Raw genomic sequence first — 15381 nt, forward strand, 5'->3', positions numbered from 1 at the left:
CTATTTAATTAATTAAACTGCAGCAGAACATTTCATTTAAAACCAAATTAGATTCAGATTTTATTTTGATTAGGCTAATTGTTCAGCCCTAGTTAAAGTATAGTGCACAAGTGCTATGGACTAAGCTGCTTCATGTTATTTTGAAGCTTCTTTGGAGCAAAAAAAACAGGCAGGAAATGACTTTTAATGGCGTTAATGACTTGTAATAAAAAAATAAACCTAGAATATCAACACTACAAAGGTGCATTCGTCTATTTCTCGAGCTAAAACAGCCTAATCGACTGGATTGCCTGCATCGTATCAAACTAAATTTGAGGGTTGAGAAGCAAGCGCATAATATCCCCGAACACTTCCACATCACAAAAGCCTGAGCAAAAATAGTCTCTGCCAAGAGCTTAAAGTACAGAAGAGCCCAGAAGTCAGCGACCCACGCCACGCTGATGGAGCATATTTATAGATGCGTCATGGAAGGACTGAGTGAGTCAGAACACGAGCACTGAACCTCCATCTAAACTACTAGAAATCAGCAGGAGATTTAGAACAGTATTCTTCATTTGGGCTGGTTTACTGCAGCATGGCCTTATGATTTACGCAATGCAGAAAACGCCAACAGAATCGCGGAATCCAGTCATGACAATGGAATTTACTGTATAATGCAGAAGGTCACAGAATTTGGTAAAAATTGTTTCCTTGCTGCTGTATCAAACAAAACAGTATATCCTTTAAAACCGCTTAAAAAATTGGATGTCATGAACCTCCAAACTGACACAAACATGCACCCTGACTTCTGAAAATTGAGCAAAGCCAGACCAGAAAAAAAAGAGCCATTTTTGCATGCAACACGCGTCAGGCGGTTCTTGAACAGTCTGAAAACCTTCAAATGACTGGCTTTCTCAAATGCATCGAACACTATGGAGCCAAACGTCAAGCTACAGCATTACCTTATGACAATTCCTTTTTTCTTTTACATGATGCATCAGAGCCATCACCTGGACTTTTATCGGTTTTAAGCTCCAATGCATGCGACTGGACCGTTTTCATTGCTTCATGCATCTTTCGGTGACTCTATCTGCAATGCTTTTCGTGTGGAGATGTCGTGATGGTCGTTCAGGTGAGGCTGGTTCATCTTGAACATCAGCAGCATTGATTATCTTCACTGCCATTCAGAAAAGCTTTTTATTCCACTTATACAAAGTAGCACACTAATGGACAGCCAACAAAGAGAGAAACGGTTACTCGGGGCACTAGCAGCAGTCGTGCCAAAGCAGAATGGGTTCAGCTAACCGGAGTGAACCCAGACCAGCTTAATTAACCTTACACCTTAAAGGAACAGTTCACTCAAAACTGAATGTTTAGTGACTGATGACATCGTTTTAGTCCATTGTATAACTTCAGAAGTCTTGGAAGACAGCAGACAAGTCATATTTTTGTCCTCTTTGGCACTTGACAGTTTTGGTCACCATTGACTTTCACTGTAAACTGGAAAAGAGCTGCTATGAATATGACTAAGCATGAAAGGAATTGATTTATCAGTCCATATGTGGTCATTCTGAGAGTATCAGCTGATATTTGTATCTGCTTGATCGATTAACAGAAGTCTGAACTTTGGACTGTCAATTTCCTGTTTTCAAATGAGTAAATATTTGTTAATATGAAAGCGTAGAAGCTCTGTATCTATTACATATGTTTTATGACATAAAGATAAGGTTTAGTTTCTTATTCAGAAACTGTTCCTTAACACACACACACACACACACACACACACATATATATATATATATATATATACACACACACACACACACACACACACACACATGTGTGGGCTGGGCGATTTTGCAAAAAATTAAAATCTCGATTTTTCTAGAATGTTTGACTGATTCTCGATTTTTTTTACGATTTTTAACTAGTCAACTTGAAAATGTAACTACAACATGATTGAAGTTACTTTCTTTATTAATCCTTTAGTTAAAGAAAATAATACACTAAACTAAACTGCTGAAGCAAACTTGTAACTGTCTGTAGAAGGTATTGTCCAAGTTTTATGGTAATTGCTGTATACTGCCAAGAATAACGGCATAATTTACCCTGGTGGTGATTCCAGGAAAAGTATATTCCATATTAAAATATATGACCAGTAGGTGATGCTGTCATCAAGTTCACATGATGTTCTCAAGGAATTGTAGCAGAGACACAAATTGTTGTGCCAATATGCAAAAGTGTTGCCCAAACACAACCTCACTTCATGTTTGGCCGCTTTGTCAGAAAGTTTGTTACGTTTCTGGAGAATGGGGTCAAACACCAAAAACCCAATTTGTGATTTTAGTGAGGACGGGTCTGAAGATGATCTGCACCAATTCTGATGAAGATTGGACAAGGATGTTTATTGCTGTGGTACAGTTAAGGTAATCGCTGTATGTTGCCAAACACAATGGCATAATTAACCCTTATGGTGAATTTAGGAAAGTAAAAAACAAAACATTGATCCTTTTTGACCAGTAGGAGCTAGGGATGGGTACCGAGAACCGGTATTTTTTTGGACCGGTACGTAATTGGGTCAATACCGGAGTACCGATAAGCTTCAGGACAAACGATACTGTTATCAATATTTGCGTTGTTTTATCTCTGTATACTTCAATGTTAACAACGAATTAGAAGCTGCTGCTTGTCATTTCCCTTCACTGAATGATGTGGCCGATGTTTGTTTGATGTGCGCGTGATATTCATGCGCATGCGCTGTGTGTGTTTGCGTGCAATCAGTCATCGCAGCAAGAGTGAAACGTTCGGAAGTGTGGGCTCACGTTACAAAACTAGGCGACACCAGTGTCAGATGCAATATATGCAGTAGTGTAATAGTGAACGAAGGAGGCAACACTAGTAATATAATGAAACATTTACTAACAAAGCACAACATCTAAGTTACCTCAAGCAATGCGCTGTATTATGTCTCGCGGCTCCAGCTCTAACTGAAACTCGCGAGACATATTCACATGAAATGTTGATTCGGTAGAGTTACATTTACGAGACTTATTCGCAATCACAAAAGTACATTATTTCCGCGTGCTTTAAAGCCTGGCCGGTTAAACGTTTTATTCGCGTGCCATTCTAACATGTGCTTATTCAGAGCGCGTACACCCGAAGATACTTAGTTATCTTAATTATTGTCTGATTGTGCTAATACTGTCAAAAACACACAAGGTTTACATACAAACACAGTTACTTATGTCTAAAGTGAAAGTAAACAGTTGAGAGAAAAACAGATGCGTGCAGCTCTTAAAGGGACAGTACTAAACATGCTGCCGCTTGTCATTAAAGGTATAGTTCACCCAAAAATTTAAATTCGGTCATTATTTACTCAGTCATGTTGAACCAAACATGAATTAATTTTTATTTATTCTTGTGCTGAACACAAAAGAAGAAATTAATGTGGGTAACCAAACAGTTGCTGGTCCCCACTGACTTTAATAGTAGGGGGAAAAAAATATGAAAGTCACTGGGAACTAGCAACATTCTTCAAAATAGCTTTTTATGTTCACCAGAAGAAAGAAATTCTTTCAGGTTTAAAACAACTTGAGAGTGAGTAAACGATGACAATATTTTTATTTTTGGGTGAACTATTCCTTTAATGTTAATATGTGGGTAACCAAACAGTTGCTGGTCCCCACTGACTTTAATAGTAGGGGGAAAAAAATATGAAAGTCACTGGGAACTAGCAACATTCTTCAAAATAGCTTTTTATGTTCAACAGAAGAAAGAAATTCTTTCAGATTTAAAACAACTTGAGAGTGAGTAAACGATGACAATATTTTTATTTTTGGGTGATCTATTCCTTTAATGTTAATAAAATAAAACACAAAGAGAAAAATAACTAACTGACCTTGACTGAAGAACTTTAATACAGTTGCTAAAGTTCAGCAGTAATAAAATAACTTTTCACTTCATATCTTTTTGTAACCAAATAATATCGATAGCAATATCGGTAAATATCGATTTATTGTGTTGGTTACATTTTGTTCCTTTGTGCAGTGGCTCAGGAGATGAGTCTTTGAGTTTGTATAAACATCAACAAGCTGAAAAATAAGACCAAAGTTATTTTTTTTAGATAATGTAATCTTGTTAAAATTGATTTCATTAAATTGGTATCGAAAAAAGTATTGTTCAGGAACCGGTATCGAAGTCAAGGTATCGGTATCGAAAAATCTTGAACGATACCCAGCCCTAGTATCGGTATCGATAAGCAGTATCGGTATCGATAAAATGTAAACAATACCCATCCCTAGTAGGAGCTGACATGATATTCACAAGGAATTGTGGTAAAGATAAACTGTTGTGTCAATATGCAAAGTGTTGCCAAAATTCAAACTCACTTCCCGTTTAAAAAACAAAAGTGACTATAGCATGATGTAAAATATTATCATGAAATAAAGTTACTCCTATCGTGAAACAAGATTTTGCTCAGATTTCCCACCCCTATCTCATCCCCTCTTATTCTTTTAGCTAACTTACCAATGTTGCAAACATCTATACTAGTAAGCTCGGCTGTTTCATAGACTGGTAGTTAGTTGCTCACCATAGGGCTTTGTGGTGGCACTGGCATGTGATTATTATTTATTTATTTATATATATATATATTTTTTTTATTAAAGGGGGAGGAAATGCTCAAAAAGCAGGGCAGACACAAACTGGTCAAGTGAGAGATTTCAGTTGTTGTTGTTTTTTTTATTAATAGATAAAATAAACTATAAGTTCCATGTGGATCATCTATTATTCAATTACTTTTCCTGTTGTTTTTTGTTTTGTCGTGGTATCGGTTCAGTAGTAGTATCGAAATAATTAAGTCAGGTATCGTTTCGAAGTCAAGTATCATTTAAATATGCAAAACTCTTGTGAAAACACAGGTCCATTTTCTATTTGGCACCTTAACATTCATATTAAAATGCAAACAGTTTAGTATATCAAAAAGCTTTTAATTATAACAATATTTGACTTGCGTTGTCTTAAGTTTATCTGACCCAAGTTTGAGCATGATCAGATGAAAGCACGACGGAAATTGCAATCCCAGGGTGCATTTAATTAGAAAAGGAAAAAATTTATTATTTCTATGCCACTTGGTTGAAAAGTTATTAACTAAAGCGTACATGAAAAAGTGAGCTGTTGGTGGTTTTAATAAGGCTCCAGATAAGGCGGCAGCTCAGATCTCGCATTTTCTCAGAGCCGTGAGCACGTTGTCAAATCTGCAATGACTTATAAAGCTCTTATTCTTAATGACAGCTCTGCGTTTGAGCTCTAAAGCGCTGGACCCCGAGGACGCTGGAGACGCTGTCAGTGCCAATTACACTCACATCTGCGTATCTGTACTTCCTGTCTCTCCAAAGTGTATCATATTGATTTAAATCACAGATTAATGAACTGCCCGTGGGTTATGCATGTAGAGCAGAGAGTGGACATCCACTGTTCCACTGATAGTAATAAACATCCCAGCGCAAACGGCACATCGTTCACACGTTAATAAGCATCGGTCTGCACACATTCGTAATAAAGTGCGTAATTTAAAGGTCAGACGTGAGCAGCCATCACCACTCAGGGAGGAAAATCCAAATCCCATCCGGGATGATAACAGTGTAAGAGAAACCCACGACCAGTACCACTCCCTCGAGGCCTGCGCTTAGCCCTGTTGCAATAATCAATATATCGACTTATCGCGTAATATATGTACATGACCTCAATCATTTTTGGTGACGCAATATATCGCCCATTGTATTTACTTAAAAAATAATGTCACCATGTTTTGTACATTCCACTTGCGCCGGTGTCTTTTGCAGCTTCTCGTACATAACGTGGTGTAGTCATGAGGTGCTAGTTCACATTTAATAAATGCTTCTACAAAAAAAGTTTAATCTGCAGATATGGTCTTGTTTAGGGATCTGTGCCTTTGTGCATACGGACATCTGACTGCTACGTAGTGATTGTGATGTATGAATATTTTTATACTTATTTTCCATGATCTAAATATTCTTAAAAATTCTTAAAGTTTGTTGTCATTTGGAAGTGTACAGGCCTTCTTGCATTATTATGCTGTTATATTATGATTATATATTCAGTGGCATAAAATGGTCTTTAAAACAATAATATTGTTTATCACAATTATTTCTGGGGCAATATATCGCACAACAAAAAGTTGTTATCGTGACAGGCGTACCTGCGCTAGAGGAACGCCAGTGATGCACTGATATACTTCTGACTTTCCACCCGTGTTAATTTTGTTGACGAATAATTTTCGTCAATGACATTTTTTTCACAGACGACAACGAGACGATAACTAACTAAAACTCTTTTTGAATGACAAAAACTATGATGAAAATCTATTGACATTTTCGTCAACTAATAAAAACCAATACGAAAATGTTAGGGAGGGACGATTTGGGAAAAGATTCATTCAGAATGAATCTGCTGCGTGGTTCGGAGGTTAGATGCGTACATATGAACCGGCGGGACATAAGCGAACATACACTTGCTGTACGTCGCATAAAACGTTAAAAATTGTCAATATGTGGGAGTAAGAGAAGAGCAGACATATGGATAAATCTGACGACGCAAGAGAGAACTCAATTCGGTCAGGTTTTCTGAGCGCAGACACTGAAGCACACACACAGAAAGCGCCTCTCACAGCGCGCGAGTACTCTTTTCCGTCGCATGAACGGAGAATTACACACAAAAAGATGTTGAATTGTCTGTTTTGACGAGTATTCACGTAAACACAGTTGATGTCATAAGTGAACGTAAACATTAGAGAGAACGTGCATCACTAAATTGCATCCATTGCAGCCGTGCATTCGGTTTTAAAGGGACAGCAGCCTAATTTAGTTGCTATTGAGTCACTGATGTTAATCGAGCAACAAAAGACAGAAGATCACACACTGCTCTTGACTGAAAAACTTTAGTAGCCCTAAAGATTAATCTAAATTTATTTATAGAAATAAATATGTCTGCTTGGAAGAATGAAGAATATGGTAAACAAGTTGCTATAAAGAATGCATAATTAGCCTATATTACCATTTGGTATTTCATTAAAAAGAAGACCATGTTCGTGTTCTTTATGAGAAGTGATTTTATTTAATTTTAACAAAGGCATGTTGTGCGTCACTGCAGTTAAATTGGTATCTATCATGATAAAACCTTAATATCAAACCTATATAATGAGTTTGGAAATTTTAGAGAAATGCTTAAAGGGGTCCTATTATGCTTTTTCACTTTTTTAATTTTCACTTTTATGTGTAGTGTGTATGTTTGGGCATAAAAAAGATCTAGAAAGTTACAAATCTCAAAGTCCACTCCAAAGGGAGATATATATATTTTTTTTTTAATCCCTTTTCAAGAACTACAACGAACGGCTCCTTTGGACTACAGCGTTGGTTTCCGGGCTTTGTGATATCACAAAGCGGCTCATTAGAATATCATTAAAAATAATTCCCGCTTACAGAAATTCGAAACGGCGCCGCCGGTGTGCCTACACTCATAGAAAATAATGTATTCGAATTTTAAAGACGTGGTGCAATGCGACGCTGCGCTTCTCGTCCGGTGCACGAAATAATTCAGATGACTAAAATATGACTAAAACTAAATGGCATTTTAGTCAAAAGACTATGACTAAAACTAAGTCAAAATTTGCTGTCAAAATTAACACTGCTTTCCACAAAGTCTGGACCAATTTACAGCTTATTCTGGCCAAAGACTTAAACGAGAAGAGACTTGTTAAAGAGCTCATTTAATCTGAGAACAATTTTGAGTGGGTTAATCTGAAAATTAATATATTACAAAAATACACTGGCATTGGAAAAATTGACATTAAAATTCAGCAACACCAAACTATGAAACGAAAATGTATTTTAATAAGAGTTTTTACCATCCAAAGTAATAAATGCAAATGATTTCACACTAGGGCTGGGCAATCCAGCTCAATATATAAAAGTAAACGGCATTTCCCACACTGCACTGGCTATTGACACAGATTTCACCAATCGATTCAATTCTGATTCACAAGATCTTGATTTGATTTTAATTCGCTTAGATACATATCACCCACAATACATGCACATTTTTCTTAAGGAAAACAATCTCTCAACTAATGCTATGAACTACAATATGTCAGCTGGTGATAATGTTAGAATATCAGTAATATTAAAGATTTATTTTTGGATATACTGTAATAATCATCACTCAAACTAAAACTGAGATGTATACAAACATTACAACTGCACGTATCAGAGTTTCTATAGAACTACGTTTCTACTCCAATTCGTTGTTGAAATATAAACATTTAAACCGTGGCTGTCATTAAACTTATTTAATGTATAATTGAATAAATCTGTCATGATAACAAGAAGACATCACTAACAGATTAAATAATAATAATGAATATGTAATATAGTGCATATATTTAGCAAATGCTTCTCTCTAGAGATAGCTTTTTCTAGGTGACTAACGAAATTAGTATTATATTTATTAGGAATACATGATATTATCCTTAATATTTATTGAGGTAAATGTAACATTGCATGACATTTATTGACATCTTTGCACAGTTTAAACACTGTCCGAGCGATTACAAGAGACAAGACTCACTTCAGAAAGTTGTACTGTTTGAATTTTGTGATAAAATTGGCAGAATTTGAAAGCTCTGACTTTGATTTGAAAGGTAAAGCACAAAGCTTATGATTACTGGACGGCAGGTGCATTACAAACGTTTAGTGAAGTTTCGAAACTGCATTAACTGCATAGAGTAAAAGCCTGATCTTGAGATTTAAGAATCAATATCAGTTCATCAACATGATTACAGATTAAGATCAAGAAATCAATTCTGTCAACCCAGCCCTAATAATATTATTTACTCTTCCTAAGACATTTTAATACATAAAAAATGTCACACAGAGACTTCCTTGAAAATCTTGGAGTGATGAAGCACACAAATCTGTGAATTAGAGTTTCGAATCGATTCTCTTTTGAAATGATTCACGGAAATGAATCACTTACCAGCTCATTTTACAAAACCACATTATTTTTTTTTTTACTACTGATTGGATGCAATTGAAACATCAACTCTTTTTCACTGACAGAACTGTGAAAGCAAAGGAGAATAAGCAATTCAGATTGTACATATCTAGCTTACTTGCTAATAAGTGCTTCTCGGCATCTTTGACGACACTAACCTTGCAAATTTGACCAAATCCAGGTGATTCCAAAAAGCTCGTTTCTGTGCACAATATGCATCAGACGGTCAATAACCAGACCATGGTCATGCAATCTGAGGCCGAGACAACAAACGGTCTCTGAAACCTATGAATGACGTTGATCTGCTCAGATCTACTCCAGATCATCACAAAACATGCCATAATAACATCTGAACAGCTGTGTTCTTCACATGCCAGAGGGACACCAGCCACATCTGCACGCATCTAATCAGCTGTCAGATAAAATGCGGACACGACTGTGATTTCTGCTCATTGTGCACGACTCTTATCGCTTCACGAATGGCTTCTCTCATTTCCTTTTATAATCTCACTCCTTTAAAAACAGGCTGATCATCTGTTATGCAGTAACTGGGAGGAAGGTGAACAGTGTGACTGATGTGTGTGTGTGTGTGTGTGTGTGCAACTTGCATTACACAACTTAAGACACTTAGAGAATGCATGCACAAATACTCAAACTCATATGGCTGACATACATCCATGCATGCACACAGTGTGAATACACATAAGCACTCAAACACCACATGCATGCATGCATGCATGCACAGACATACTGTAAATACAAATAACACTAAATGGATGCATGCATGCATATTTATACTCAAGCATGTTACACAGAAAACCATGCATGAGCATGCACACACACCATCAAGCACTCAAACCCGATGCACTTATGTACATGTACTCAAGCACACAAACACTAACACTCATGCATAAACACATATAAGCATGCATGCATGCATGAATGAATTAATGCACACAAGCATGCATTTAAACACACACATACTCATACAAACCCATGCACATACACTCACACATATGTACATGCATCCACGCGCGCGCGTACACACTTCAGCATTGACAGCTCGTGCACAACTGCGTTGACAACTGCTTAAAACTGCAAAAGCACAGTCTGTCCTTCATCAACCCTTCTCATCGAGCATGTCCACATCTGTTCTTGCTCACATGAAGTTTGCAAAGACACAAATGCATGAGTTTAATCAGCATAGATGCTTTATAAGCTCAGTTTGTTTAGTCAGACACATGAGAACCGTCATCGCCATCGGCGAATGTACACGAGACTCATTTAAAGCTCACATAAAGGCTGTTTTTTTTTATATAGATATATACTCACTTATCATGCTATGTGCACGGCTTTCCCCCGCTCGTCTCGTTTATGTCTCGGTTAGTCCATTAACGCGCTGAAATAACTGAACACACTCGAGTCCTTCACCAGTACTTTCACACTTCAGTCTAACATGGAGCGAGTTAGGATTTCTGATTGACAGCGGCACGAGCCAGTGGCGGAGGAGGATATAAAACTCAAAGTCGCGTCCACAAATAACAGCCAATCAAATCACGTCGGAGGCGGGGCTACACGGTTTCCAATAGCGAGGTAGATTGTGTCTGTTTTAACTACTTGTATTCAATAACGTTTTGTGTGCTAAATTAGAGTATATATAAGTACATACGGTTAATTTTTTAATATTTAAAAAACAATTAAATGCATAAAGTATAAAAAGTCAAATTTGCCAAAAATATAACTTTTTTATTTTAAAAACAATCAAGCAAGCCCTGTCCAGATTTAAAAAGAAACGCAAAAGTAACGTAACGCATTACTTTCCATAAAAAGTAACTAAGTAACGTAATTAGTTACTTTCTTATGGAGTAACGCAATATTGTAATGCATTACTTTTAAAAGTAACTTTGGATATATATCATATTTAACTTTTATTTATATATTATGTGCTGACATAAAAAATATAAAAATGATACACTTCAAACATTTAGAAAATAATTAAGAAAAAAAGGTAAATAGATGTTTACTTAAAAGCAATCATTCTAACATAATTCAATTATTCATTTACAACATATAAACCAAAGGAAGAAAATGTTACAAAGGCAAAGTGTTCAAGATTCAGAATCAATATACACTCATTTTCACATGACGAGGCCCGATTCTGAAACTAAAATACATGTACATACACAAAAGAGCTCAAGAGGATAGAAAACAACAACTCCCTTGATTACGCTTTCCAATATTAAACTCTTTGTTCTCAAACAGTTAACAGTAAAGACAATAAAATGAGTTAAAATTAAAAAAAAATCTTATTATGCCCATTTATATTTTAAATAAGATGATACTGGACAAATTTATAGATCTTTTTGTGCGTCAATTAAAAAAAAGTTACACATAGGTCCATAGTGGACAAGAATGTCCATGTCAAAAAACCAGTGTCAGATAAGGTCTCATTTTAAAGAAGACCCATGGCAGATTATTGCTGAAGTAAAAAAAGTTCTAGATGTTTAGGTTTATGAACGATGTTTTATATAAAATATATATTTTATGAAACATGTTGAACACTATACCTGCTAGAAAATCAAAGCCATAACTCTAAACAAGCTGTATTCCATATTTGAGGTTGATATCTCAAAAAATGAGCTTTCGGTAAGATGTTGTTTGGGCGCAGTACCAGATTTTGCCCAGTAGATGCCAGCAAAACTCCGCTGGTGCACACAGTGGTTGGATTTGTGATTTGCAGTAGAGCTTTTCTCTCTCAAATATTACAAGAACACACAATTTTTTTTTATGACACACATACAAACCACACTCTGACAGCCATACCAACACACCCACACAATTATACAGTAGCTGCATTATTTATCCAATTGGCTCTATAATATGCAGAAGCAGAAAACAGGAATAAAGCGAGTATTTTCTTTACAGGTCAAACCTGAAAAAAATGGCACCATCTGGTGAAAAATAGTAAAAAAATTACATTTTAAAGCCTTGCCAATATAATGAAAGCCTATCAACAAATATTGCATAATTTTACAGTTAAATGGCACTGCGATTAAAAATAGCAGTTTTAATGGGTTTCAATGGGGACATGTTTGTCCTTAAGGTCCTGAGAGGAACATTTTTTGTCCCTAGTGCAAAACAGATGTATTAAAGGAAATTGAAGTGAAATAGTAAAATTCCAATAAAAATACACACCTGTGCCAAAATTTATGCAGTTGGCAATAACACAGGCAAAATGATTAAAAAAAACTGAAAAGGACAAAAATGTCCAAAAGGTCACACAAGGGTTCAATAATTAATCAGCCGAGACATATTTACATGTGGATTTGTGCATTACATGCATGTTCTGTTTTTTTATAATTCTAATATTATTTTATGCATCTTGTATATTTGTACTGCCACTGTATATGTGCAGTTGCAACATTGCAATTTCTCACTTTTGTTTTGAGATAAAGTCTTCTCTTCACTGTTTAACATTATAGAATCCTTCATATTTGCTAATAGCTAAGAGACTAAGTCAGTTCACGGTGTGATTGCAGAGAGCAATGCGGCCTCATTGAGGAGATTTCCAGCCTCTTTCCTGTACTTCGGACTCAGCTCTTTGGCTCTCCGAGCCTCTCTGAGGTTTTCCCGCAGGTTGTCCACCAGCCTCCTCTGCTCCTGGTGTCTGGATTCAGCAGCTTCGACCTGATTGATCATGCTGTCCTCGGCTCTCAGAAGCGAGTCGATCATTTCGTTGAGTTTAGTGCTGACGGAGATGATGGCTTTGGCGGCTCGGCTCAGCTCGGTGACGTTCTCCTGCGTCCGCTTCAGTTCGCTGGGGATCTCGGCCTCTGATCTCACCATCAGACTGAAGTCGTATCCTTTAACCTCCAGACTGATGTGGCAGAGCTCTGACGGAGGGAAAATAATGAGGGCACTCGATATAGACGGAAATAATTGTGCAGGATATAAGCCATAAATACAGATTCAGTATCCGGTATGATGGTGAATTCATTTCTGAATGACTAACTGCAATAAATAATTCAATGCATAATCAAACTAATAGCATCTAACATAAAAACAAAACAATTCAATAGACATGCATCTTGAAAAAAAAAATCGGATTGGCAAAAAAGGCCTAATATTAGCTAATTTGATGATGCTTACAAACAGTTTTTTTTCACAAAATAAGATTTTTCTAATTATATATATGTGTGCGTGCGTGCGTGTTTTAATGCATTAATCAAAATAACAAAAGCACTCAAATGTTTTAATTTTAATGACAAACAGAAGTATTCAAAATGCATAATTTAACTTACAATCTGCAAAGGAGTGAAACATTTGTTCAAATCAGTGTTATTATAGTAGATACTATTCAAGTTCATATTTTGATTTTGTTTTTATATTTTCTGCTTTTATGTAAATTTTAGTTAAAATTGTAGTTATTTTGTTGTGTGTTTTTGACTTATTTGGTTTTAATTTTCTGTAGTTTTTATTAATTATTATTTCCATTTTGGTTTTAGTTTTAGTTATTTTAGAGCATCAAGACAAACTAAATGAAAATGGGAAATGTTCCCATGTTAACTAGCTGATATAAAATAAGTTAGATTTTAATTTTATTTAATGTAATTTTAATTAATGAAAATGTTTTTTATGGTTTTAGTTAACTATAATAACCCTATAATATACTTCATTTAATGTCAAAAAACTTAAATACGTTTCTTTTTAACAAAATCTGTAATTTTCTGTGGCTGTAATTAGGCATTCTGAATGACTAATTAAATGCAAAGTTGCACACAACATAAACTTATAAGCAACTTTTATCCTTATTATGTATCCTATTTATCCTAGACAGGCTCTATTTGTAATGGTCCATTATAAATAAAGAGTTTTGCTGGAATATCTCTACACTGTGTGCAGTCGTTGCTCAGGCAGGCTTGTGTGAAGATCTTACCATGTTTCTCCTTGATTTTCTTCAGGCATTGAGACAGACTGTCGTTACTTGGGCAGTGGAAGTGGCTTGAAAGAGTCTGAAGCTGATTCTTCATCGTTTCATAACGGTCCTGCTGTTTGTTGAAAGTATCAGCAACGTCAGTAAAACGCTCATCGAGGCCGGGAACGCCAACACGACGAGCAGTAAAGCTGCCGCTCTTCTGAACTCCATCTGCTGGAGGATAAACAGATAGATAGAACAAACAATAGAACGACAGAACGATAGATAGATAGATAGATAGATAGATAGAACGATAGATAGATAGAACGATAGATAGATAGAACGATAGAACGATAGAACGATAGATAGATAGATAGATAGATAGATAGATAGATAGAAAGATAGATAGATAGATAGATAGATAGATAGATAGATAGATAGATAGAACGATAGATAGATAGAACGATAGATAGATAGATAGATAGATAGATAGATAGATAGATAGATAGCATTAGCTGCTGGTCGTGGTGGTCTTGCAGATTCTGTTTGTACAACAAACGAATAGATGATACAATTAATGAACGACAGAACGAATGAATGAATGAACAACAGACAGACAGACAAATAAACAGACAGACACACGAAAGATAGACAGACAGACAGACAGACATAGATAGATGATAGACAGACAGACAGATAGACATAGATAAACAGACAGATGATAAACATAGATAGACAGACAGACAGATAGACAGACAGACAGATGATATACATAGATAGACAGACAGACAGACAGATAGACAGACAGACAGATGATATACATAGATAGACAGACAGACAGATGATATACATAGATAGACAGACAGACAATAGACAGATAGACAGACGGACAGACAGACAGACAGACAGACATAGATAGACAGACAGACAGAAATAGACAGATAGATATAGATAGACATAGATTGACAGACAGACAGACATAGATAGACAGACAGACAGACAGACATAGATAGACATAGATTGACAGATAGACAGACAGACAGACAGACATAGATAGACAGACAGATAGACAGACAGACAGACATAGATTGACAGATAGATAGACAGACATACAGACATAGACAGTTAGACGGACAGACAGACAGACAGACAGACATAGACAGTGATTGACACAGACAGACATAGATAGACAGACAGACAGACAGACAGACAGACAGACAGACAGACAGATAGATAGATAGATAGATAGATAGATAGATAGATAGATAGATAGATAGACATACAGACATAGACAGTTAGACGGACAGACAGACATAGACAGATAGATATAGATAGACATAGATTGACAGACAGACAGACAGACAGACAGACAGATAGATAGATAGATAGATAGATAGATAGATAGATAGATAGATAGA

The 15381-nt window shown here is 36.0% G+C and overlaps 2 protein-coding genes across 6 annotated transcripts in view; both read right to left on the reverse strand.

Annotated features, from left to right (window-relative positions):
• The window catches only part of hycc1 (hyccin PI4KA lipid kinase complex subunit 1), a 55765-nt gene extending 45243 nt beyond the window's left edge, over positions 1–10522 (reverse strand). For all 4 annotated transcript variants that reach the window (XR_001607108.1, XM_016257197.1, XM_016257199.1 and 1 more), the window contains exon 1: positions 10381–10522. The gene's annotated coding sequence lies outside the window, so the exon portion shown is untranslated. The remainder of the gene's footprint in view (positions 1–10380) is intronic.
• A 1833-nt stretch (positions 10523–12355) lies between these two features.
• LOC107570920 (uncharacterized) overlaps positions 12356–15381 on the reverse strand; it is a 6456-nt gene continuing 3430 nt past the window's right edge. The window contains exons 3-5 of one of the 2 annotated variants that reach the window (XM_016257195.1): positions 14472–14505; positions 13985–14196; positions 12356–12941 (exon numbers count right to left, since the gene is read on the reverse strand). In XM_016257195.1, the coding sequence (XP_016112681.1) occupies positions 12571–12941; positions 13985–14196; positions 14472–14505 (617 nt within the window). In that variant the 3' untranslated portion in view covers positions 12356–12570. Of the gene's footprint in view, positions 12942–13984; positions 14198–14471; positions 14506–15381 lie in introns of both variants that reach the window. The other variant, XM_016257196.1, reaches the window with a different exon arrangement.

Source organism: Sinocyclocheilus grahami, unplaced genomic scaffold (assembly GCF_001515645.1).
Source record: "Sinocyclocheilus grahami isolate Dianchi unplaced genomic scaffold, SAMN03320097.WGS_v1.1 scaffold1521.1, whole genome shotgun sequence".
NCBI classification, from domain to species: Eukaryota; Metazoa; Chordata; class Actinopteri; order Cypriniformes; family Cyprinidae; genus Sinocyclocheilus; species Sinocyclocheilus grahami.